Source organism: Cynocephalus volans, chromosome 1 (genome assembly GCF_027409185.1).
Source record: "Cynocephalus volans isolate mCynVol1 chromosome 1, mCynVol1.pri, whole genome shotgun sequence".
In the NCBI taxonomy this organism is placed as follows: domain Eukaryota; kingdom Metazoa; phylum Chordata; class Mammalia; order Dermoptera; family Cynocephalidae; genus Cynocephalus; species Cynocephalus volans.
In genome coordinates, this window is record NC_084460.1 from 189289580 (window position 1) to 189313792 (window position 24213).

The window sequence follows — 24213 nt, forward strand, 5'->3', positions numbered from 1 at the left end:
GCCGGGGCTGGCGTCGGAGTCTGGGAGTGGCTCTGACTGACCGAGCGACCGGCCATGGCGCCCGGCGGAGCTCAGGGGCCGACGCCGCGCAGGGGACTATCCCTCGGCGGCGCCGCGCTGTTCCTGCTGCTCATACCGGCGGCCGCCGCGCAGGAGCCGTCCGCAGCGGGTGAGGCGCCGGGCCGGGGCAGCGGGAAGGGCCGGGCCAGTGAGGGGCCAGGGTCATGGCCTGGGCCTCGGAGGCCGGCTCGGGCGCGCGGTCGCCGGCGGCGGGAAGGGCTGACCCCTGGCTTCGTCCGCCGCGGCGGCCGCTCCTCGCGCGTGAGCATGCGGGGCGGCCCCCGCCTCGGCGAGCTCGGCACCAGTGGTCGCCCTGCTAGGCTGAGATTCGGAGCCGGCAGTTCCAGGTACAGCAGCGAACACTTGGGGCGATTTCATGCCTTAAGGCGCGAAGGGAAGGCCTTGTCAAAACCGACTGCTTAGCATTTGCTTTTGAAGTGAGCTGCTTCCGTTCCTACGCCCTCCAGGCCTGCAGGTGGGCATTCTTCATTCGTTTATCCCACCTGTGGTACAGGGAGCTGGGCACGGCGGTGACCCACACACAGACAGTAACTGTCCTTGAGCCGAACCCCTTGGGAGACCGGCCTAGAAAAAAGCAGTTAGAGCGCTGGTCGGGGAGTTCGGGTGTTCCAAAGTGCGTGACCTGAAGCCCCCAGATCTCCAGAGTCCTGAAGTGCTTGCGGAAGGAGGCTTCCTGCGGGGCTGGGCGGGGCTGGGCGTCCGGGGCCTGCCTGGAGGTTGGAAGGTTTTAAGCTGGGGAGAATCGTGATAGGACTATTTCAGAAATGTGCTGGCGTCTGAGTGTGGAGTGTCCAGGTGATCTCCAGTTGTTGGTCATCAGCCACAGGCGGTCCCTTAATCTCAGTATCATGGCCCTTTCAATCAGGGTCGACCTGGGCCCAGCTTGAGGGGCTCATATTTTTCACAACTCATGTTAGCCCAGGCTTTGTCAAGTTCTCTTTAGCTGTAGCTAGCAAAGCACCTTTTCTTTGTGACCTCATTGAATGTTTATGCCAGCGCAGGATTGTTTTGAGTTTCTTATCTGCTTCCAAGTGTGCTTAGTGTTTGTGACATTAGCAATGCAGCTCTCTTGAAGTTTGTTAATAAAGGAGAGGAATAGCACTGTACAGGGAACATTTAAATTTAGTTCTAAGCACAAATGTGCGAAGAGTACTTTTCACTAGACAGAATAGGTGTCTGCCAAGAGGGTTTGTGACTGTATGAGAAACTATATCAATGGCTCGGAGGTGTGTTTGCTTGCATTATTAGAGTGGGTCGTTTGGCTGCTCTGATTCTCATCCTGTTCTGGATTCTGAAGGGTGCAGAGATGGGTGTGAGGTGAGTGGGGTGCACTGTGACAGTTTGGGAATTAAACCAGAGCTGTCATTCTAGTGTGTCAGCTAAAAAGCACTTCCTTCTGCAGTTGGAGGCTGCACTGTTTGCTTCCATTGTAATAATCACCAAGTCTTGGACGGTGGGCTGCTGTTTCTCTATCAGGGACACCTTGAAATGGGAGGAATGATGTCATACCATGTAGTTGTTTATCGCCCAGGTGCCCTGGGGTCTGCATTTGCCTTGCCCTTGGAGAAGGATGATGCCCCCCTCCTCCCACAGAGTATGTGATTATTATGAGGTTTTTACTGCTTGTCATATGATAGGAATGTGACTAATGTTTAAAACATTTTGTCTTCTTTACAAGGATACTGTGTAAATTTAAAGAATACATCACACCAATTGAAAACTAACACTTTTTAATGTCTTTTTGTGTGTTTTGGTGGAAAGAAGACGCTAGGAACCCATGATACATTGAAGATCTTTCTCGCAAAATTCATGAAATTAAAGAAAACTTGGCAGAGCTTTTGGTCCCCACTTTAATTGTGTATGGGGTCAGGTTCAATCCAAAAACTTCATGTAGGAGGGTAGACGACCTCTGAATAGATCACAGTCTGCTGTCCTAAACAGAAATCCTAAGGCGTGCAGTGGTGGTCGGCACAGGGTGGGGGTGGGGAACTGCTCCTTACCATGGGGATTTTCGATTAGGAGGGGGAATCTGCAGTTCTCCTCTGCCCCCACCCCACCACAAAAACCATGACTGTCTAGGTAAATTGTAGAAAATGTTACAGTATACACATGGTACGTACTTTTGATATATACTACCACTCTTCATCTCTCCATTTTCTGCTGAAATAATGGGGTGAAGAGGACTTTTTTGTCTAAATGAATTTCCGACCTCTCTTCTCACCTGAAGTTAACAATGTAGGTGTTCTCCGTGCCTCTATCACTGTGCAGAGTGGGCACAATACCCCTTTTAGGGGCTTGTTCTGCCACTGAGGGGCATGGCTGACTGCAGCCATAACCGGCTATGTAACAGTTGCACGCTAAATACTGTGATATACTTGTTTTCTAATTTTTCAAAAGTATATCTCTTAACACATGTTAGTGCATCCTTTTGTACTTGATGAGTTAATTGACTCACCTTAAACTTCAGGAAGCACTCAAAAATAAGTCATGGTGGTTTAGTGTATCCTGACAGGTACTTTCACTTAATTTCTGAAGTGAATGAGATTGAAAGTTGTCTTAAAATTGATAAATAGCACCTAAGTTGAAGCCTTGCAGTTATAGGACCTCAGAAGTCAAGACACTGGCACGCAATTTTAGGCTTAAGAAGTACAAGGGCAGTTTTCTTATCTCTGGCTGTCTAGCACGTGGTTTTCTATACCCAGTGATGAGATAACAGATACAGTGGCTTCTCAGAGAAATAAAATACTGCCTGTCTTGAAACAATAACAAATGGTTAATGGATTTCTTTTCCTGCTAGGCAAGATAATGTGTTGTTTTCAAAGGAGACCTGTTCCCAATTTTGAAGATATTTTGGTGAGGACTGTTTTAACATTGATGTTTTCCCCCAAATTGAAAGCCCTCCCTGCTCTTGGTGGGCTGGGAGCAGGAGGAATGTTCTGCAGTTTTCCTCTGCCTCTTCCTCTGGGACCTCAGTGGACTCAGACTGGCCCATAATCCGTAGGCCTAGGGGTGGCCTTAGTTCATGGTGTGTATCTCAGAACTCAATTCTTTGAGTTCACACAAGACCAGTTATGAAAAAGAAGCTTTAAAAGTGAAAATCCCCATGAAGGAGTTCCCATACCTCACCCCCCTCCTCCCCTATGGCCACTTCGTCAGACTGAGGAGGAGGAAGTGACTTTTTAGAAAGGACTGAGGGTGGGTGTTGGACACACCCTGTGCCTCCCGTCCCCAACTTTATTTAGAAAGATCAAGCTGCCGAAAAGCTGGAGCAGTGCAATGAACTCCTGAACCCCCTTCCATTCTCTCGACATTTGCTGCACTTGCTCTGCCACTCCATCTTTATCTGCTTATTGTTATTTTTAAAATTTATAATACAGTAGTTTGTATTCTGTTTTTCATTTTTTTATTGTAAGTTGACATATTATAGTTGTGTTGTGTTATTTTGACCAAATCATTTGAGAATAAATTGTTGAAGTGGCCCTTTACCTCTTAATTCTTTAGGGTGTATCTCCCAAGAACAAGGACATTCTTTTACGAAACTGAAATATAATTGTCAAAATCTGGAGACTTAACTTTGATATGATACTTGAATACCTGATTTAATATACAGTTCATATACAGATTTTATGTCTCTTTCACTCCATTGGTTTGGAAAGCTCTTTAGTCTTTGTTTTCAGGAAGTCAGTTTGTGGGAGGACCCTCAATCTGGTGTTGCCCAGTGGTTCTTCTGATTTGATTCAGGTGTGTTTTGACAAAAGCACCGCACAGCAACTGTGTGACTGTGTCCCTCTCAGCATCCCCACAGGAGGCACATGGGCCACTTTGATCCATTTTCGTGTTCACAGGTTGTTGTGATAACTTTGATCACCCTGAGGATGCCATTTTCCCTTCATAGGTAATGATTAGCCTGTAGGGAGACACTGGGAGACTGTCAGTGTCTTGTCACTCCAGGTCTCGACCTGGATCAGTGTTGACTGTGATGTTTGTAAGATGGAGACTTCTCAACTCATCATTTCTTTGACATTTGCTAGTTGGCCTTCTCTTTATTTCATGTCAGTATGAACATGGACTATTTAATTCAAGGGATTAGATTCCATGGCAGTCGTTATTTGTTTTGATGTTTAAATTATTCCAGATTGGGCCCAGAGGACCCCACCTTCAAGCTGTCTACCAGGTCCTTTTGCTGTTTACACGTATGTTTGTGCCACCTTTTGGCACAGCAACCTGTCTGAGGCTCATCTTGACCTTTCCTGCCCAGTTCTGGAATCGGCCATTTCTACAAAGAGTCCTGGTTCCTGTTATTGGGGAACAACAGCATGTAAAACCACGACCTGTGCACTAAGCATGTTCTACTGCCCTCAGTGTGATTCGTTCTCAGCCCTTTCTTTGGGCAGTGCTAGGAATCGAGCTTTTAAACCAAGACTTCACAGTGGTATTGGATTGCATCCCGCCACCACAGGGGTCTCTGCCTTCTGTTGGCCACAGTTGTGGCTCCCTTCTTCCACACTGCCCAGTCTGAGTTCCACTGTACCCTGCCTCCCAAGCAGCACTGTAAGAAATCGAGGTACTTCAGTGGTTGTCAGTTTTCTTTACCTTGCTGCATTCCGAGTCTTTAAAGTGGTTTAAAAGAAATTTCAAAATAAGTGTAATAGTGCCGAGAGTACTATTTAAATAACAATTACTGTAGAATAATATGTGACAAGATGTGCTTTCATTTTATTTTAAATAAAATGAAATAAATTATGGGATTTTATATAGAAAAATGGAGTGTAGAAGAACTAGACTTGAATAGAAGGACCCTGGCTATTTCAACTTAAGTACTGGTTTACTCTATGTATTAGTCCCTCTTAGTAAACATAATGAATAAAATTTTAACTTAAAGCTAAAGCTCCTTTCCCCTGTATTTCATTATCACAGTCTTCACACATACAGCAGAGTTGAAAGAACCATGTAGTGCACACTCATATACCCACCACTTAGGTTTCATCACCACATTTTGCTGTTACATCTGTCCAAGTGTCCACTGTGGCCTTCCGTGAATGCGTTGAGTCACGAACAGATGTCAGTGCACAAGATAAGTTTTTCATACAACAAAATGCAGGAAACTTAAGTGTGCTGTTCGATGAGTTACACCTGTGTAGCCCACACCCTGCCCAGACCCAGAACCATCAGTCCAGAAAGTTCAGGCCCCTTCCCCATTGTGCTCCCCACAACCTGTAACTATTACAAGTACAGTTGCTATGAACATCCCTGCATAGGTCTTTCTGTGGGTGTATGTTCTAATTTCGCTTGGTTAAAATATGTAAGAGTAGAATTGTTGAATCATAGGGTGGGCACATGTTTATTTTGTGAGTGACTGCCAGAGCTTTTTCTCAGATGGCTGCACTGTTTACACTCCACCAGCACTGTATGAGTGTTCCTGTTGCTGTACTTCCTTGTCAGCATTTAGTATTGTCAGTCTGTTTAGCCATTCTGGTGGGTGAGCAGTCATATCTCATTTGGATTTTAATTTGCATTTCCCTGGTGACTAATGATGTGGAGTCCAGAGCTCTCTTCAGAGTGTGTGTGTGTGTGTGTGTGTGTGTGTGTTTTAAGGGATGGTGAGTAGTAGGCAGTTGGCAGCTGCTTGACAGCTTGGTAGACATTCTTTATTCATAGTGTAGTTCTTTACTTCTGATTAGCTTGTGTTCCAAAGCTGTAGCTGTGTGGAGTTGGACCCCTTCCAGTAGCAGCAGTGCTGTGAGTAGTGGGTAGAGTCCCAGGGTGTTCCCTGTGATTGGAATAGGTCGATACAGTGGTGTATCTCTGTTGGATGCAAGGAGCATAGCCCTGTGTGGGAGGCTGGCTGGGGGCTGAGATTTTGCTTTAGCCCCATGAGGTCTATAGGTTAAGTCTGGCAACACGGGTGTGCTTCTTGGCAGTGTTGCTGGCATTGCTGTGGCTGTGGATGGAAGCTTTTTGCTTCCCTAGTGAGTGCTGATGAGTGGTAAGTCTCAGCCAGGTAGTGGTTAGTGATTTTGTGCCCACGTGTTCATCTCCTCTAAAGGAGAGATGTAAAACAAAGCCTTTTGTGTTTGGGGTCTCTTCTTCCCCAGAAGATCCCTTGTGGGTAGGAGCCATGTGTTTGCTATTCTTGGTGCCCTGTGTGCAGCAGGGTTTGGGGAACGTTTGTTCCTTGTGCCTTGAAGAAGGCTGGGTACCAGGAGAGTCTTGAGATGGCATTCATCTTCTTGATCCCAGCCACTCTTACTAGTGCCCCTCCCTGCCCTCCTGAGCTATAATACTTAGATTGCATGATTCCCAGTGATTTATTTGTCTTTTCCCCTACAGCTTGTTCTCAGAACACAAACAGAACCTGTGAAGAGTGCCTGAAGAACGTCTCTGTAAGTAGCAGTCAGGTTAGAACACAATCCAAGATCAGACCCGCTTTCTCTAAACCCAGGGAATTGGATTTATATTCATCTTTCCTGGCCTGTCTCCTGTCATCAAACTTCCCTTTCAGGGACAGAAAAGCAAAGGCTGTGTGGTTCTAAATACCCTGTAAAAACCTGTTCAGAAGGGGTGGGGGAGGTGGCCTCGCTGGAATCCTAAGGTAAAGGCACCGCAGAGCGCTGTTTTCCAGCCCACCCAGCACGCCCTTCCTTGGGTTGTAAAGATGATGCTTGTGTGTTTGAAGGGTTCTGCCATTTGGGATTTGTGGAGGTATTTTTCATGATCGTTATTAAATATTAGCCTTTCTCAGGCATGTTAAGCCTTCTCATGAAAACTAGACACCACCTGAGCACAATCAGTATACATGATTTGACTCCTGTAGCAGGTGATTGGGGAGTAGAAAATGTGTCGTGGGGCCCACACTTAGCCAGTGTCTGACCCTGTTGGGAAGCAGCAGGTGGGCTGGGCATCAGGTGACCTTGTCGGGAAAGAAGTGAGCCCTGGGCTGGGCTTTTTCCTGTTCCTACTTACTTATCATCAAATCTACAACTGATAACTGTCTAGGTCTTTCCTATAGAGTCATTAGACCTTAGAGGCTTGCCCGTAAACCTTGGACCTATGTCTTGGGACTGTGTGTCCTGGGTTTTCCCTCAGTTGTTAAGGATTGTGGTAGATGCTTCTCTCCTAGCCCTTTGAACAGGAATGGCGGAAGGGGAAACAAGGGCAGAGAGGCATGGGCCGGCAGGTCAGTTAGGGACTTAGTGGCCATGAGGTCCCGTGGCTCAGACTCTGTCCATAGCCCACTTGACTTATGAGGTACGACTCAGCCAGCGCCTTAGAATTTTTCCCCAGTACATTTAAATGCCTGTGATCTTGAGCAAGAGGGTAGACATTCTGGAATAAAGTTCGTTAATCCTCCACGTTCTGAGGTGGGGCCCAAGACTCATCAGGGTTATTTTTATTTGCAGATGGGTTGTCCTGGGATCTAAAGTAAACGTGTGTTCAGCTGTCCATTGGTGGAAGTAGAAATCAGTGATAGGAAGTGTAGCATACAGTGTAGATCTTGTCAAGGTTGTCGCATACAGTGTAGATCTTGTCAAGGTTGTCGTATGAACATGCTACATTGTTGGGGCTCCTCTTGGCTTTTCTAGCCTGTTGGTGTATGCCTACGGCTGGCCCCAGCTGGCTCCTCTAAGCAGACACTGGCTTGCTGCAAGCTCTTCATTCAGCAGCACCCAAACTTAGGGTCTCTGACCTTGTCCAGTCATAGCACTGTGTTGTCAGCATGGGAACCCAGGGGAAGTTGACACCGGGTGGGCTGGAAAACAGCTCTGCAGGGCATTTTCCTTAGGATTCCAGCAAGGCCACCTCCCCTGCCCCTTCCAACCAGGTTTTTACAGGGTATTTAGAACTGCACAGCCTTTGCTTTTCTGTCCCTGACAGTGGGGTTTGATGACAGGAGACAGGTTAGGAAAGATGTATTAAATTAGTTTTTAAAAAACAGCTGTCACCCACATGGCAGTGTGGGTTTGAGACATAGCTTGTCTGTTCATGGGACTTCAGTGGTTACTTGCATTTGCTGATTAAAAATGGTAAGAAGCTGTTGTTACCATGGTCTCAGATCTTGACACTGAGGATGTTGAACTTGCTCAAGTGAGTCTGGTCCTTAGGGGTGGTATTATCTTGATGATGCTTCTTTTCAGTTTCTGGATTTTTCCGTTTCAGCTACAAATGCTGCTCACTGTTGTGCATGTCTTTGCAGTCTAGAGGACACTTTTGCTGCATTGCTCTGGGGTGGGTTTGGTGGTGACAGCCTCCATTGGCCCTGGTCACAGTGCATGGAGCCAGTCCAGAAGAGCTGAGGCCAGGACCCCACCCTAAACCCCCACAGAGCAAGCGAGAAAGGCAAGGTACAGAGGGTGCGTGCAGCATGCAGCCCACCTCGAGACACACAGGCAGTTTCTGGAAAGGCGTCCTCGTGCCTAGAGGCCTCAGGGGACCCTGAGAAGTGGGGAGAGAGGCTGCCCGGGTGGATTCTCACCTGCATGTCACTTCATCAGTGAAGGAGGAGGGAACGCCCTGTCCTCCCAGTGAGCGCCGGTGGCTTAGGGAAAAACTGTCATTAAAAATGGAAAATTAGCCTTTTACAGTATGAGCTGTCTGAAAATGGAAGATTAGCCAAAAGTTGTTAATCCAGGACAGAACCACTGAAGTGGAAGATATTCCTAAATGGCCAAAATAAACAGGGTTTTACTGCTGTTTATTATGTTAGGCTCTGAACTGTTCAAAGTTAAGACACTAAAATAGGCACTGTGTAAATAGCCCTGGGAAAGAAAGCCCAGATTGCATTTTAATATTTTTTATAAAAGGTATAAACCCTAGCCTGGGAAAAAGAAATGACTTTTTTTATCCTGTTAAAAATGTAGTAACACTGTTAATGTCAAGATTTAAAATAACAGGCAAAGCCTTGACTTTGGCTGGCACATTGGGGGCCACCGAAACCACAGCTCTTTTACCCCTCCTGTGCATCATCTGCCTGCGGACTCCCCACCAGGGGCGGCTATGCTGCGTTTCTTATTGCCCACAGTGCTTGACTCTCGTGCCTGGTTGTGCACTGCTGTGATTTGTGGTGGGCCCAGCTCTGGGCTCTGACACAGACACTGGTGTGACAGTGCTGTCTCCATACTGCTCCGGCCACACCCCTAACATTCAAGGGGCTCAGATGAGCATACAAGAGGTGTTCTGCGGCTCTCAAGTTTTGGGCAGATGCCTTTGTGCTTTAATTGCATCATGTTTCAAACAATGACAACTTAGTGCAGTTGAAAAGATCAAAGGTACAGCACCTTTCTACAGATAGTGATTACCATGGCCACCAAAGTCCATTCAACAAACACTCAGTGAGCACCCACTATGGGCCAGGCTCTGTCCTGCGTTCTTGGGGTACTTCAGCAAAGTACACAGATGCCTGCCCTTGTGCAAGCAGAGCATGAGAGCCATGATGCAGAAGTGCCTGGTGTGCTAGCAGGTGGCGATGCTGTGGAAGCAAACCATGCAGGAGGTGAAGGAGTGGAGAAGTGGGGGAGGGCGGTGGCAGGCCTCATTGAGGCCAGGGAATTGTACAGATACATGTGCAAGATTGCTCCAGGGCCGACCCCGTGGCTCACTAGAGAGAGTGCGGGGCTGGGAGCACAGAGGCCACGGGTTCGGATCCTATATAGGGATGGCCGGTGCACTCACTGGCTGAGCGCGGTGCGGGCAACACCAAGCCAAGGGTTACGATCCCCTTACCAGTCACACACACACACAGAAAAGAGGAGGGCCGGCCTGTGGCTCACTCGGGAGAAGTGAGAGGGTTAAGATCCCCTTACCAGTCATCTTTAAAAAAAAAAGAAAGAAAGAAAAAGAAAAAGATTTCTCCAGGCATAGCAAGCAGGCCTTGCAGAAGTCCTGAGGTGAGGGGGCTTAGAATCTTCAAGATCAGCATGGAGGCCCACGTGGCCATGGCAGGGGGAGTCATGGAAGAGGTCTGAGTAATAGGAGCCTTGTGGAGTGAGACAATGAAGAGCCATTAGGGCTGCTGGCTGCTGTGTTGGGCATAGACTAAAGGGCAGTGAGGGTGAAGGCAGAGACTAATGGTGAGGCTGAGGCCATCACAGTCATCCACGGGAGAGATGGCATGCTGGTTGTCATGGAGGCAGTGAAGGCGTTAGGATCCTGGATGGTCTATCCTTTGGTTTTTGTATTGTGTTCCTAATGTTTATGTAATATTGATCTCTTTCAGTGTCTTTGGTGCAACACTAACAAAGCATGTTTGGACTACCCAGTTACAAAAATCTTGCCACCTGGTTCTCTTTGTAAACTGAGTTCTGCACGCTGGGGTGTTTGCTGGGGTAAGTTGTTTTCATTTGCCTCTTGCAAAATCAGTGCTTTTTTGAAAATTCTAGTATGTGCTCAGTTAACGTAAGTTGCTGGAAAACTTGCTGCTTGTAGCTCTGTGACACTCCCAGCGAGAAGTTGGGAGGTCAAAGACAGTGTGATGTCAGGGAAAGCAATCCAGGGTTCCCAGGGGAATCTGAAGGACCACCTTCAAGGTCGTCAGCTGCAGTACTAACCTCTGTCTCCATGTCCTGGGAAGGTGGAGGGGAAGGGCAAGTTTGAAGGCTCTTTTCTGACCTCTCTGCATATTATATGTTGGTGGTGTTCATGTCCCACCCTGGAAACCCATTTATGGGCTCCAGTAGGACTCTTCTTTCCCTAGCTTCAGAGTCCCTCCTGAGCATGTACCTGGCCCTATTTTTTCCATGTGTCTGTCTGTGTATAGTTGATTTTACAGGTGCTCATCTATTAGGGAACTTATTTTTATGTAGTTGAATTTATTAATCTTTTCATTTATGGCTTCAGGTTTGAGGTCATACATAGGCCTTCTTAAGATCCATAAAGTCACCAATATTTTCTTAGAACACTTTGACTCTTTTTGTTTGTATCTTGGATCCCTCTGCAACTCATTCCTTATTTATCTATCTTCTACTTGATTTCCTTCTCAAAATCCATCAGCCTCTGTCTGAAACAACTTGTTTCTTGTGTCGTACCCCCAGGGAATCCAAAAGTTTGGTCAGGGAGGTTGTGGGATGTCTGTGGTGGACGTGGGCGTGTTCATGCACCCATCATGTCTGCCCAACTGGCCATTCTCACACCAGAAAAGTTTCCTGAGGCTACCGCCTGTCTCCATCTGGACTGTTGTCTTCTCCATGGAACCTCTCCTTACCACCTGTTCCATAGAGACAACTCCTGGACCAGGGAATCCTTGGCATTTTGAGCATGAACTGTCACTAAGTTATTTTTACATTGACACATAACTTCTGGCAAAGCCCACGCTAGCTGCACTCCTTCAGGCAATGTCGGGCTTCCAGTTGTTCCACATCCCTGCCAACATTTAGGGTAGTCAGTCATCATCTTAATTTTAGTCCATCTGGTGGGTGTGTGGTGGTATTTTATTGTGGTTTTAATTTGCATTCTCCAGGGACTAGTGATGTTGAGCACCATTTCAAGGGGTGGCTGTTTTGGTAATTCTCTTGTGAAGTAAAATTCCCACCCTAGGTTACAGGGATGGCCGAACATGCAACAGTGACCCTGGACAGATGAGATTGACAGCAGTTTATCAGTCACATGCAGTGACCCCTGGGGAAGAGGACACACACACCACACAAGGTCACGGGGATAAGCCAGTAGTAACAAGAGGGCAGGGTACCTCTGGTTCCTGGGGGGGTCACAGTGACGTGTTTGGCTAATTCCAAGGGCTGAGCGAGAACTGAACCGTGTTGCTCAGGGGTAAACAGGAACTGTAGGTGGTCCCATGATGAGGGTTGCTTGACTGGGGATCTGCTGGCAGGGACAGCATTGGGAGGGGAACTTGTGGTTGGTCCCCTCGGCCCTCCTGGTTTCACCAGATGTCAAAGCAGCACATAATGTTAATTTTAGGCTTTACACCACAGGTGCTTATGTATTTATCCTTACAAATAACTTTAGAACCGTTTTGTCCAGTTCTAGGCAAAATTGTTTTAGAGTTTTAATTTCAATGACCTAAAATACATACATTCATTGGGATAAAAATGAGATCTTTACAATTTCGGCCTTTTGTCCAGAAGCTAGGTGTCACCTCCTTGGTTCACGTCATCGTTTGCATCCTCTGGTGGAAGGTCAGGGGTTCACCCTGTAGGATTAACACAGAAGGAGCCCATAGTGTTGTTTCGCATTGTGACAGATTTCTGTTTTTGTTTTATAACTGGTTTTAGCTGCCAATCAAAAGCTATTTGGGGGCTAGATATGTTTTAGAGTCAGCGATCTTATCAATCTCATTGGTTTTTTAAGTGGATTTTTCTAGGGTTCTCGCTAGTCAAAAAATTACGCCATCTGCTAATGAAGTTCCCTTTCCAGTTATACCTATTACTACTACTTTTGTAATTCTACACTTCCAGAACAGGTCAAAGGAGTGGGTAAAAAACACATGATTAAAAGTTCCATTTGATCAGATGTAACACCCACTCCTGATTTTTAAAATAGTTTAATCAACTAAAAATGTGTTCTGTTAAACATGTAGCCTGCAGGAAGTACATCTTAGGGTCCCTAGCAGGCAGAGTGGGCAGGCTGAGGCAGCCTCAGAGGACTGGGCATCAACCTTCCTCTCACTAAGGCCGAGTTACTTAGCAGAACATTAACCTTCCAAACCTGCCACAGCCAGGAGAACCAGCAGGTTATCAACTCTACATGGTGGCATAAGTTTTAACTTCAGTTAAAAAAAATAAAATAAAATCAATATGTGGTAACACCACTGCCCAGGGGGAGTTTGTTCTTGCAGTTATCTTCCATAACTTTCTTAACTGGATGATTGGAAAACACATTTGCAAGAGCAGTATTAGGGTGTTCTTTTTATTTATTTATTTATTTTTTAAAGATGACTGGTAAGGGGATCTTAACCCTTGACTTGGTGTTGTCAGCACCACACTCTCCCAAGTAAGCTAACCGGCCATCCCTATGTAGGGATCCAAACATGTGGTCTTGGTGTTATCAGCACCACACTCTCCATTGTGAGCATGGGCCAGCCCTTAGGGTGTTCTTTAATTAGCTCTAGTTGAACTGAAAAACCTTGAGTGGTTTTAATTTATAGATCTTTATGAGAAGTTGAAAGGAATTATAAAGATTGTTTAAGTTTTTATTTGTCTCTGAAGGTTGGTTTTAACAGGAAATCATAGCATTGTTTGATACTGTTCAAAGTCAGTATCGACACTGGGGTGTCGATAGATACTCAGATTTGAAGATGCCCCTGTGCTGTCCTGGGGCCTAGTCTGCTTCTCCAGGGTTGTTCCTTTTGGAGGTGGTGGTCAGTGTGAGCCCTGAAAGAAATTTGTTTCTCTTTAGAAATAATTGTAATATTCTTGACTTTGATTAATTTAAATAATAAAGCTGCATCAGATTTAAGCTCCATTTCTGTGAGTTCCGCTAAATTAAGAGTTGAGAATGTCTTAGGAGAGTCTGAATACACAGCTTAGTAATATTTTTCTTCTTTCTGGTTTCTGTTAACTTTTCTCAGGCTTTTTCAGTATCAAGTGAGACAAGCTGTCCTGTCATTTCAATTCATTGTGTTTAATCCATAAATTGTAAGTTACAGGCATGTGGCTGGAAGAGACTCGGATGGCCCTCCTGTCCTCTCCCCAGACCTTGACCTGAGAACAGGGCCCCAGCTCTCCCAGCCCATGGGGCAGCAGCCTGGTGGAGACGGAATTCCTGCCGGTGCTCCTGTTTTCTGAGATTGTTCACCACGGACAAGGGAGTGGTGCTCTTGGTGGTAGATTGCATACTTAAGGCAGTTCTAACTCTATGCGTTTGCTTTTCCAGTGAACTTTGAGGCCTTGATTATCACCATGTCGGTGTTGGGGGGATCCATCCTCCTGGGCATTGCTGTCTGCTGCTGCTGCTGTTGCAGGAGGAAGAGGAGCCAGAAGCCAGACAAAAGTGATGAGAAGGCAATGAGAGAGCGGGAAGAGAGGCGGATACGGCAGGAGGAGAGGTGGGGTCACAGAGGCACTCTCCTCTGGCGGGTGTTTACTTCATGGAAATTCAGATGTGGAAGGATATACAAAAATAGCACTTATAACTCATGAGTTTTGTCCACTTTTAAAAATTAAGAATGTGCTCAGTGTCTGGGATTTTTTAGATTATGGTAAAAGGTGAGAAGCTGTGTGGCGGGAACCTTGCAGGTGGCCATGAGCCTTATTTTCATAGGTGTGGCTTCCTCGTCTGTTTCCTCCAGTCGGTTAAGTGAGGGTGGCAGCTGACAGGAGTACTTTGTGTTATAACTGCTAAGGTGACAAGGGCCTTCAGACACCGTTAGCCCAGCCCCATCCACTTGTGATACAGAAGCTGAGGCTCAGAGAGAGGACAGGCATTGTCAGGGTCACCTGTCTGCCTGTGGGAGAGTTGGGTCTCATGTCGCTAGTGCTTAGGTAATACAGCACTGGCTGAGTGTGGGTGCTGGCCATCGGGCAGCCCTGTGAGGCAGGGAGGCAGGTCGTGTCAGGCAGCTGGTGAGGGTTGAGGCTGGATGCATTTCCCATGTGGCCATCTCCAAGCTATGAGCCACTAAATAAAGGCAACAATCACATTTTCCTAATTACCTGCAGAGCCCGATGTGAGACTTTCACTGATCAGTGCAATGTTTTTTATATAAAAAGGCTTTTTCAAAATCACAGCATCGGGCACTTGAATTACTTTTACTGGTAAGAGTAGCATGATGCATTGGAGCAGCCTCCAAAGACTGGGCTCGCCCTCACCCTGCCTGTCCCAGTGGGAGTGTGTCTTGATGGCCAAGCTCGTCCCACCCGGTCTCATGCTAGGAACTAGAGGAAAGCCACCAGAAGGATATGAAAGGGTGTAGATTGTAGTTTGGTGCTAACAGTGTTTCTTTATGTTTTTCAGGAGAGCAGAGATGAAGTCAAGACATGATGAAATAAGAAAAAAATATGGTAAGAACCGATGTGTCACCTTTTTGGTTGGTGAGGAATTGATGCCAGGCCATCTTGGTCCTTGTTAGTGCCAGGTGAGATCTGACCTACAGATTGGGCTGTGACTTCTTTTCCATGCATTCATTCACTGGAACAGAGAAAAGCAGCTGGTGGTTTTTCCAGGTGGTGCTGTAGTTAATTCATGCCATCAAATGTCTTGGAAGACAAAACCTTACAATGTTTTTATCTCAACCAGGAGTTTTCATGAAGTGTATTTTTTTGGACACTTGTTTGCTTATGTAGTATTGAAACTTCCAGAATGGTCTGTCTGTAACAGTTGTCTTGTTTGCCCTAAAGTAGGGTGTGGCCTTGTGACTGCAGCTCCCCAGGCCCCTTCATCCTCTTAAGTGTTTCGCTTGCCTTCCCATCTTCTAGGTGTTGCCAGCGCCACTATGCTCCTTCTCCAGAGAGTTCACCAAAATTGAGGCCATGCTACCTCTCACTGTGTCTCACAGATGTTTTGTTATTGTTTTCTTTTGGTTTTAGACATGTTTGGGGGGTATTCTGAAGCCAGAATAAATGTATGTCTATTATTAACCTTTTGAGTTGGAATGAGTTGGAAATACACATTAAGTGATCCTACCCTCCTCAAATTGCATGAACTCTACCATCTGCTCCTGTATTTGATTCTGTGCTGATGTTAAAGCCTGTGAGGATTGTGTTTCCCACCCTGGGTTTTGTGACTGTGGGGTGCTGCTGGTCGTGCTGGAAGCTGGCTTCCTGTCTGCCTGGACACAGGTGCATGGCCCTCAGCTGAGGGCAGCCCTGAGCCTCTGCGCCTTCCTTGAAGCACTGTGTTAAAGGCTAAGTCTGATCAGGAAAATTTCAAAATCTTTTCTGATTAGTACACTGTTTGAATTCTCAATTTGTATAAGGAAGTAGCATATTTTAGTGGTATTTTAGGATCCTACCACTAGGGACATTGTTCTACCACTGTATTTCATTTCACTCATCTGGGGAGAAGATGTTATAGCAAAACCCAGTAGTACCAGTAAACAGTGCGCCTCTTTTGGATGTGGCTTATTAGAATATTTGATGCCTCGAGGTTCCCGTTGCTGCTGGTACTCTGGGTTGTGCCTGCTGGGCCCACTGGCATTGCTGTCCTCCTCCAGCCTGTTCAGGCCACCATGGAAAATCACACCTGTGGGCTGTGAATGTGGCTGGGCTCCAGAGGCTGGGGCTGATCCTGCCAGCTTCTGAGTGTTGGTTCCAGGGCATGAGGCTACCCCTGCTGCTCCTTGGCCGCTGGCCTCTCTGTCTCGGCTCTTCCTCCATCCCCAGTGCTAACCTGGGATCTCTTCCTTGCCATGCCCCCTTAGTTGTCTGGTGTTTCCAGGTGTGTGTTTATGGCATTGGTGGTGATTTGGCTTCCAGGGTGCAACATGCACGTGGAGTGGCCTCCAGGGAATCCCTCCCTTCTCAGAGAGTGCACGCTTCTGCTGTTGGAAGGCAGAAGGCGGCCATTGAGCATATTTGTGCCAGCCTTGGCTGGGGGCAGCTTGGTTTCCACGAAATTGAAGAGTCAAGGGGGCTTTTTGGCATCTGGTTAATGCTGCCTTCTTTTTCTTTTTGGCTAGCCAGTAAGGGGATCCGAACCCTTGATCTTGGTGTTATCTGGTTAACATAAACATAAATAAAAGACAAGGCACGTGTGTGCATGCACACACACACCCCCCACAAAGTGCTTGTTAGTGCTGGGCACACACGTGCTGAAAATCACTGGACTTCTGCTTTGCCTCTGACTTGCCAGCATGTGCAGTGCTCCAGCAGGTTGGCGTCTTCTGATTGGCTTATTCCTGCCGTTTGGGTGATTGATTTGTCCCTTTAATTGTACCCGAGAAATTAACTTTTTGTGCCAGTTTGTGATAAGGCCCATTGATGGGCTGCAGTTTGGAAAGCCTTAGTTGTGTGGAAAAATTTCCAGGAGCTCCTGGTGGGAGAAGTGGCGGGAGGTACCTGAGTTAACCTGGGTCAGTTAACGCTTAAGGTACCTGCAACAGACGTAACACTTCTTTTGGTTTGGGGAGAGGTTTGACTTACTTATCACAAGACAGTTCACATCTGTTTTTTCACTCTAAACTAGAAAGAGAACTAGGAACTCTTTTTTCACTTAGCCTCACAAGCCTGCTTGCACCTGGCATTGGCGTCTGGTGGCTGTTTGCCGTAAGTGACTGAACTGGCACTGCCATCCTCCTTTCACACATGGGCAGGAGACACAGCCAGCAAGCACCCTCCTCCCCCTCCTCCTCCACTCTTGTTCTGTCTCTTTCCTCCTACTCCTCCACCCCCCAGAAACCCTGCAGTAAGTAGATTTATTGCAATGGCTGCAGATAATTTTGGTATACGGTACAGATTTTTAAAAAGAGGGAGCGTGTGTGTGTTTCTACAGTGTGAAGAGAAAACTCCTAGTCCTTGGCTAAGTACCACAGGTGTATGTTTATGGTTAAATGCACATTTTATTCCAGTTATATCATAACACTTGAGAGTTAAATTGATGGTTTTTCACTTCTTTCTGTAGCCTTAATTCTACAACATGTATAAACAGCCGTTATGAGGCTATTCAAAGGAAGATGGTTTTATTTTGTTTTTCAGTGTAGTACTAGCCAACCACTATGGAAAGAAATATTTACTTTAAATTTTTTAGATTCTCTTTGCAAGCATCATTAAATACATCTTTATTTCTTAGGATCTGCTAGAATTGTTGTTTCCAGTAAATTGAATTGCTGCTTTTAAGTCAGCTGTGATTTGACTTCAAAAAAGACTGAGCATGGTATTTGAGTCTGCTTAGAACACCCACTTTTCCTACAGCCTTAGTAAATCTTTGTATAAAACTTAGCTAACTTATATTGCTTTCTTGAATTTTGAATTCCAGTTGAATGAGTGAATTTATAATTCCAGTTCATTTTGTTTTCAGGTTTGTTTAAAGAAGAAAACCCATATGCTAGATTTGAAAACAACTGAAACATGCTCCAACATGCCAGGCAATCCCAGAGCTTCCTGTGGCTCCTCAGTACGGCTCAGCAGGGAGGACCACCCTGCTCCCCAACCTGTCCCCTGACCCAACAATGTGAACCTGCCAGCCCTTCGCGATGGGCCATTGGGGGCTGCCCTGAAAGGACAATCCTGCCCTTGTCCCTGCAAACTAGTGACCTTCCGTTCCCTGTTATCTTTCTACATTTAGTCACTTTTGAATTAAACTTGTCGGGTTGTTTTTTTGGTTTTTTGTTTTTAAGGAGGAAATGTACCTGTTCCACCACTCTTCTTGATCTGTGAGCTAATTGCAGACTAAGCAGCCCAGTAGCACTGACACGCACACCCAGTCCTGCAGCTGCAGCAGGGTTCTCAAGCTCCTCTCTGCCCACTCACAAGCTCCACACACACCCCACAAAAGTCATTTCATTCTATCTTAGGAAAACTGCCAGTCCCTCATCATCTACCCATAAAGCCGCAGAAAGTAGGCGTGTCAAGAGACTGTCCACACACTACCCAGCACACACTGACGGCTGACCTGCTTATAAGACCACTCCCAGCTTCCAGGTGTGCTCTGGCTCCCGTGAATTCTGAGAATTTCAGAGTCACCTTCTCTGTAAATTTGTCAGTGAGAGCCCGGGTACCTCGTGGTACTGTACATGATACACATTTCTTTAAAATCCAGACACATGACTTAAGTAAATAGCACTTCATGGCAGGGAAAGCAGTGCGCAATGAAGTAACTGTGTGAAGAGAAATTTGAAAGTGAAAGTAGCCTGTTGCCAGATTGCTTTGAAATTAAAAAAATTTGCTTTGGGAAAATAGGTTGGCAGCATGTAAAATAAGCGATGCATTCCATTCTCACAGATAATCATGCTGTTAGAAAAAACTGTCTTCAGCATCAAATAAAGTTCACAGGCAGATCACTGTGATCCAGAATACTTTAGGAAATCATCGAAGAGCTTGATACACCTTTTTAGACTGTGTGTGTCTACCGTGAATTAACATTTGTACCCTGAAAATTTTACAGACAGAAAATAACCCTTTTAATTAAGGGTTTAATTCTTTAGTCTTATTTCTCTGACTTCTTGGGTGTTTGATAGTAATCTGAAGTATTACAAAACATTCCTACATGTTTTACAGCAGCCATCAGAATTTTACTTTCTACTGTTTATTCATAAAAGAAACTTTCTAAGATTTTAATGAACTTTATATTAATACAGAGAGCATGTACGTAAAATCATACTGTGTCTTGAATTTAGGTTGCTGAGCTGAGAGTAGAGCTACCAGCTGTTAGATGCAGTGTATTTAATCCTTTTGTGGGATACAGAAACCCACGTCAGGACCATTGTAAGGTTGGTCTTAGTCCATATGCTTTTTTCTGAAACACTAAGAGCAGCCACAAAACTAATCTCAAGGAAACCATAAAGTTTGAAGTGCCTTAACTTTTAACCAATTTCCAATAAAATGGTTTAATTTTGTTGAATATACTTCATGTTCCTTGTTTCTTCCTTTGCTGGTGTTAGCGTGAGTGCGTGGGGAGAGAGAAGTGGGGGTTGTGGGCGGTCAGTCTTCTGGACCCAGCAGGTGTGGCCTGGTGCTACCACTGTGGAGTGGAGCTGCTTTCTCTGGCTGTGGCCACTGTGTGAAGCCCAGTGTGACCCAGCCCAGAGGATCTGCTGCATCTTGAAGGACAGAAGCAGCTCATTGTGCCACATGGACTTCTCTGGCATGTTTGTCACCCTTGGCTGCAAAGTTGATGGGCTCCACTGTATTTGGTGGCTTGAAGACAAGAGCCTATGTCCTCCCCAGGGTGGAAGGACCTGGTCCTCCATCCTGTGGTCCTGGGCCTCCAGCCAGCAGGTGGGGATGAGCAGGGGACAGCCCCACCCACTTGAAAGCCCCACCAATTGGAAGTGACAGTCACCCCACCCATTCAACTGGCAAGAGCTGGTGTCAAACAGGGCCTGTGCAGTGCACTCCTGAGGACAGCAGCCTCCCCCACTGGGACTGTCTCTGCATTACTTGAGATGCTTCCATTCTCACAGGGACTCCACATCCTTGTTAGGGCTGTTTAAACAAAGCCCTGATGGAACCTCCCAGAGTAAATGCTGACATCACAGAGGAACATGATTTCTTTCACAAATTCCAGCTCTAAGCTTGCCTGTGGTGTGCTGGAGTGGCCAATGGCACATTGTAGTGACTTGTGGGAAATGGTGCCAGCCTGGCCGGAGGCTCCGGTTCATCACCTCTTCCGAGAACAGCCACTGACCAGCCCTCTTTTGGTAGTGGATTCTGTAGTGAGCCATGGCCCTGCCGACAGATCTAGAGCCTGTGGTTTGGCTGGCTTGGTTGGCTGGAATATTTAAACACTAATTCTCAGTTTGTTACTTGAAAGCTCTCTGAACTGTCCCGGTCACTACACCTCTCTTTTGAAACTTAATCTCACATTCCAGCATTTTGTATGCATTGTTCCTCTTGTTTTATAGTGACCCACAATCAGCCAAATTAAGTCCATGTGTCTCTCAGACCGAAGGTCAAGATGTGGCATTTTTTGTATGTTTTATGATTTCCAACTTTGTTTCAACTTTATTTGTAACCCTCAAAACAGCATTGCAGTTCAGCATTTCTACAAAATCACAAGGGCCACCTTCCATGACTCAGAGACTCTGGTAGTCACAGAACAGTGGGGAGGTGCTGCTTCTCATGTGAACTCAGCTGCCAGCTGGGGTCCCGGCAGGAGAAACACCCCAGTTACTTGGACAGAGAGAACCTAGTATAAGGAATTGTTAGCAAGGCTAAGTTAACTAGGCATAAAGAGTTGCTGACTCCATGACTGGAAGGCGGGAAGTGGGTGTGGAAGGTGCATCTGCAGGCAGAGCTGGGCCCCAGGCCACATGGGGATATTGGCTGGTTCTGGTCTTGGAGCTTGGAGTCCCCCTCCCCCCTAGGGCCTGGGTCCCCATGGCTGTGGAAGGGAGGGGTGTTGGCCAGCTGTGACGGTGCTACCAAGTGGTCCTTGAGAGATCGAAGAGCAGCAGGCTGGGTTCAGCTGCTGCCACACACACCCCTTCCAGAATTCTCTTTATTCTCTTGCCAGTGCCTGGCTGGGAGCTGCAGGCAAAGCAGAAATGATGGACTTGCAGAGCAGGTATAGACAGGTGGGCTCAGGGCTGGGAGACAAGGACTACTCAGTGGCAGGGCTCCTGATGCTTGGTCCTCGGGTAATGAGGGGGACATTGTTATGTGACTCCCACACTGAGAATATCTGGTTTGTCCCAGACAGGTCCTTTGTCCCTGTCCCCAGTGGTGGTCCAGGGCTCTCTGCTGCTACAGCCAGCTGTTACACTTCTCTCTGTGTAACGGAGGTGCAAAAAAGGATTACTCAAAGCACTGTGAATGCATTGAGAAGCCCAAAGGGTCTGTACCCCAGCAACTCCCCTGTTAGCAGGAGAAAACTGGGTACAGCCCTGATTTAAAGTTAGCTTCTGTTTTTTATTGTAAAGACAAGGAAGTTTCACAAGAAAATTCAGTTGATTCAATTACTACAAAAGGATACAAGGACATGGGCAGTGTTACAAAAGTTATCTATGGCTAAGTATAGTTTAAACAATAGAAACTAGTAACATCAGTAAAATTAACAATGGGACATTCCAAAGTACAATTTGTGAAAAGCTAAATTGGTCAAACTGTGCTCATTATCTAAAGTATAACCTCTCCTTAAGGAAAACTTACATTCTTATGATAAAATCTAAGTATAATTACGTCTAAAGTTTTCCCCCAACAAACAGCTTGCCCCTAGCAAACATTTTTTTCACATCTTTTCCTTTAGCAATTCTTAAAATCTATTAACAGGATCAGTATGACAACCACCTGTTAGCTCTAAAATCATTAAAGTATACAATCCCATACCTAAGCAGTGATTAGTGTTGATTAGATGGGCTGTTGCCCTCTATCCCTAGGCTGTGGCCTCTTACCTGAGGGCTTTTGCCCCATACATGCATTTACCTAAAAAACCTATTCTAAAATCAAATGAGAATCAAGATTTCTAACTGTCCACACCAGCCATGCCACAGCTGGGCCTGGCGCCCCAGGAAAGTTGTCCTGAGCTAAAGGTGGGTTTTTCAGAACAGAAACCACAAGAGGAGGCAGGGTGAGGTTGGATGTCTTGCTTAGGAGACCTGGGCCCCATTTGCCAGTTCCCAGGATGCTCATCCACCCACGCTGGCCTTCCCCCATCTGGACATTATGTGGTTGGGCTGCTGGCTGAGGGAGGCTGGGCCAACCATGGAGTTGGGACTGGACCATTCTGTGGGGCCCAGGAGTCCAGACACCAAAATTAGGCAAAGACATTTCAGGACACATGAGGATAGCTCAGCAGTGGGGGGCCAGGGATGGCAATGGGGGTCTGCTGGCAGCCAGCACCCCCGAACCCTCCTCTCCTTTCTGAACAGTCCTCTCCAAGCCCGTGCTGCCAGTCCCCTGCCCCCTGCCCTTGGCCTCCTCTGCATCCAGCAGCCTGAGGGAGGGACCCCTTAAACTGCAGACCTGAGTGTGAGGCCCCCTTGACCCTCATGGCTCCCACCACACTTGGAGTAAGGCCAGGAGTTTCCTCGCCCTCTCCCCTGCCCTCTCCTGCATACCGCTCCCTCCTCACACCTCGCTTTCTGCCTTCCCACACCCACCTCCAGAGCCCTCCTTGATAGCAAGAACTGCCCGCTGCCCCAACCCGGCTCACAGGAGCAGCGTGTAGCCTGAGTGCAGAGCCAGCAGAATCTGTCTGTCACCTGGCGTCTCCTACCCACCCACCCACCCACCCACCCACCCACCCATCATCCACGACTGATCATGGGAACCAGCTTCCACAGCACAAGAGCCAGCTGAGCGGTTCCTGTGGTGTAGTTTTGAGGGCTTCTAGAAGGATGAGTGAAAACCGCTCCTCCCCCAGAAGGCCTCTGCAGTAGAGTTACGAACACTCCCAGGCTTCTGCCTGTCTCACTTATGGTGGCTTTTGTCATGCAGAATGTTTGGATTTTTATGTAGTCAAATACTAAGAGTCTTCAAAAAGTGAATGGAAAGATTCATATTCTCTTTAGTCCCATCTTTCCACAAGCCTTTTGGAGTGCCCACATCTGTCGTCTTCTTCGTGGCCTGTTGGGTGGTACTAGCTGGCCTTTCTTCATTCCAGTATGACCATGTATTGCCATGTTTTTTCTAGTACCTTTTTAATTTTGATTCCTCATCTAAGTCTTATTGGGATTTTTCTTGGTTGTGGATATGAGATAGTGACCCAGCTGTGTCTTCCAGGTGGCCTACCAGTTTCCAGCATGACTCAGCAGAGCCCAGGGTGAAGCTCCCCTAGCACTGGTGGAATTCATACTAGCACTTCTAAGAAGGATCGTCCATCCTCAGACCTTGCCTGAGGACCGCCCCCCCAGATTGGGCACCTACCTCCACAGCATCCCCCACCTCCGTGGCGCCCCCCACCTCCACGGTGGCCCTCACCTCCAAGGCATCCCCACCTCCACTGTGTCCCCACCTGTGAGGTGCCCCCACATCCATGGCACCCCATACCTCTACTGCTCTCTGTCCCATCTCTATTTGGAACATTTCAGGACACATGAGGAAAAGTGGAGGGATCTGAGGTCAGACTGGTGTGGGTGTCCAGGTGAGCTGCATGGGGTGAGCTGCACAGGGGCTCAGGCAACACCTAGGGGTTGTTTCCATTTCTACATGTGGACCGCATGGCTCTGGCTCTCTGACATGAAGTCCAGGCCCTGTGAGGACCAGATGGGACCCCGAGCCCAGCGTGGCGGTGCCCAGCCTCCCCTCGTTGCCTCTTAAGCAAGTTGAAAGAACCCTGCTGCTTCCTTGTTTGTTGGCAGTAACCAGAACCCAGCAGACAGACAGGATAAAATACAGACTAAAAAGGGAAAGAGGAACCACATCCAGAGGGCTCAGAGGGTTTGCAGAATTATCATCAAAATCTGGGCAAAATTCCTTTCATTCATTCAATAAACATGTAATCAAGAAACTTGCGTATCAGACTTGGCCCAGGGCTGGACACAGAGCTGGGCATGGGTTTGGATATGGTACTGGGCACAAGGCCAGGCTGGGGGCCGGGCTGGGGCTGGGCAGGGGTGGGCTCAGGAGACCTGAACCACACAGACCA

The 24213-nt window shown here is 47.0% G+C and overlaps 1 protein-coding gene across 1 annotated transcript; it reads left to right on the forward strand.

Moving 5' to 3' along the window:
* Nucleotides 1-19531, forward strand: PTTG1IP (PTTG1 interacting protein). Its single transcript, XM_063101667.1, has 6 exons — nt 1-169; nt 6412-6464; nt 10295-10403; nt 13906-14077; nt 14986-15032; nt 17986-19531. Exons 1-6 carry the CDS (start codon nt 55-57, stop codon nt 18030-18032), a joined length of 543 nt encoding a protein of 180 aa, XP_062957737.1. The 5' UTR covers nt 1-54; the 3' UTR covers nt 18033-19531.
* Nucleotides 19532-24213: the final 4682 nt, after the last annotated feature.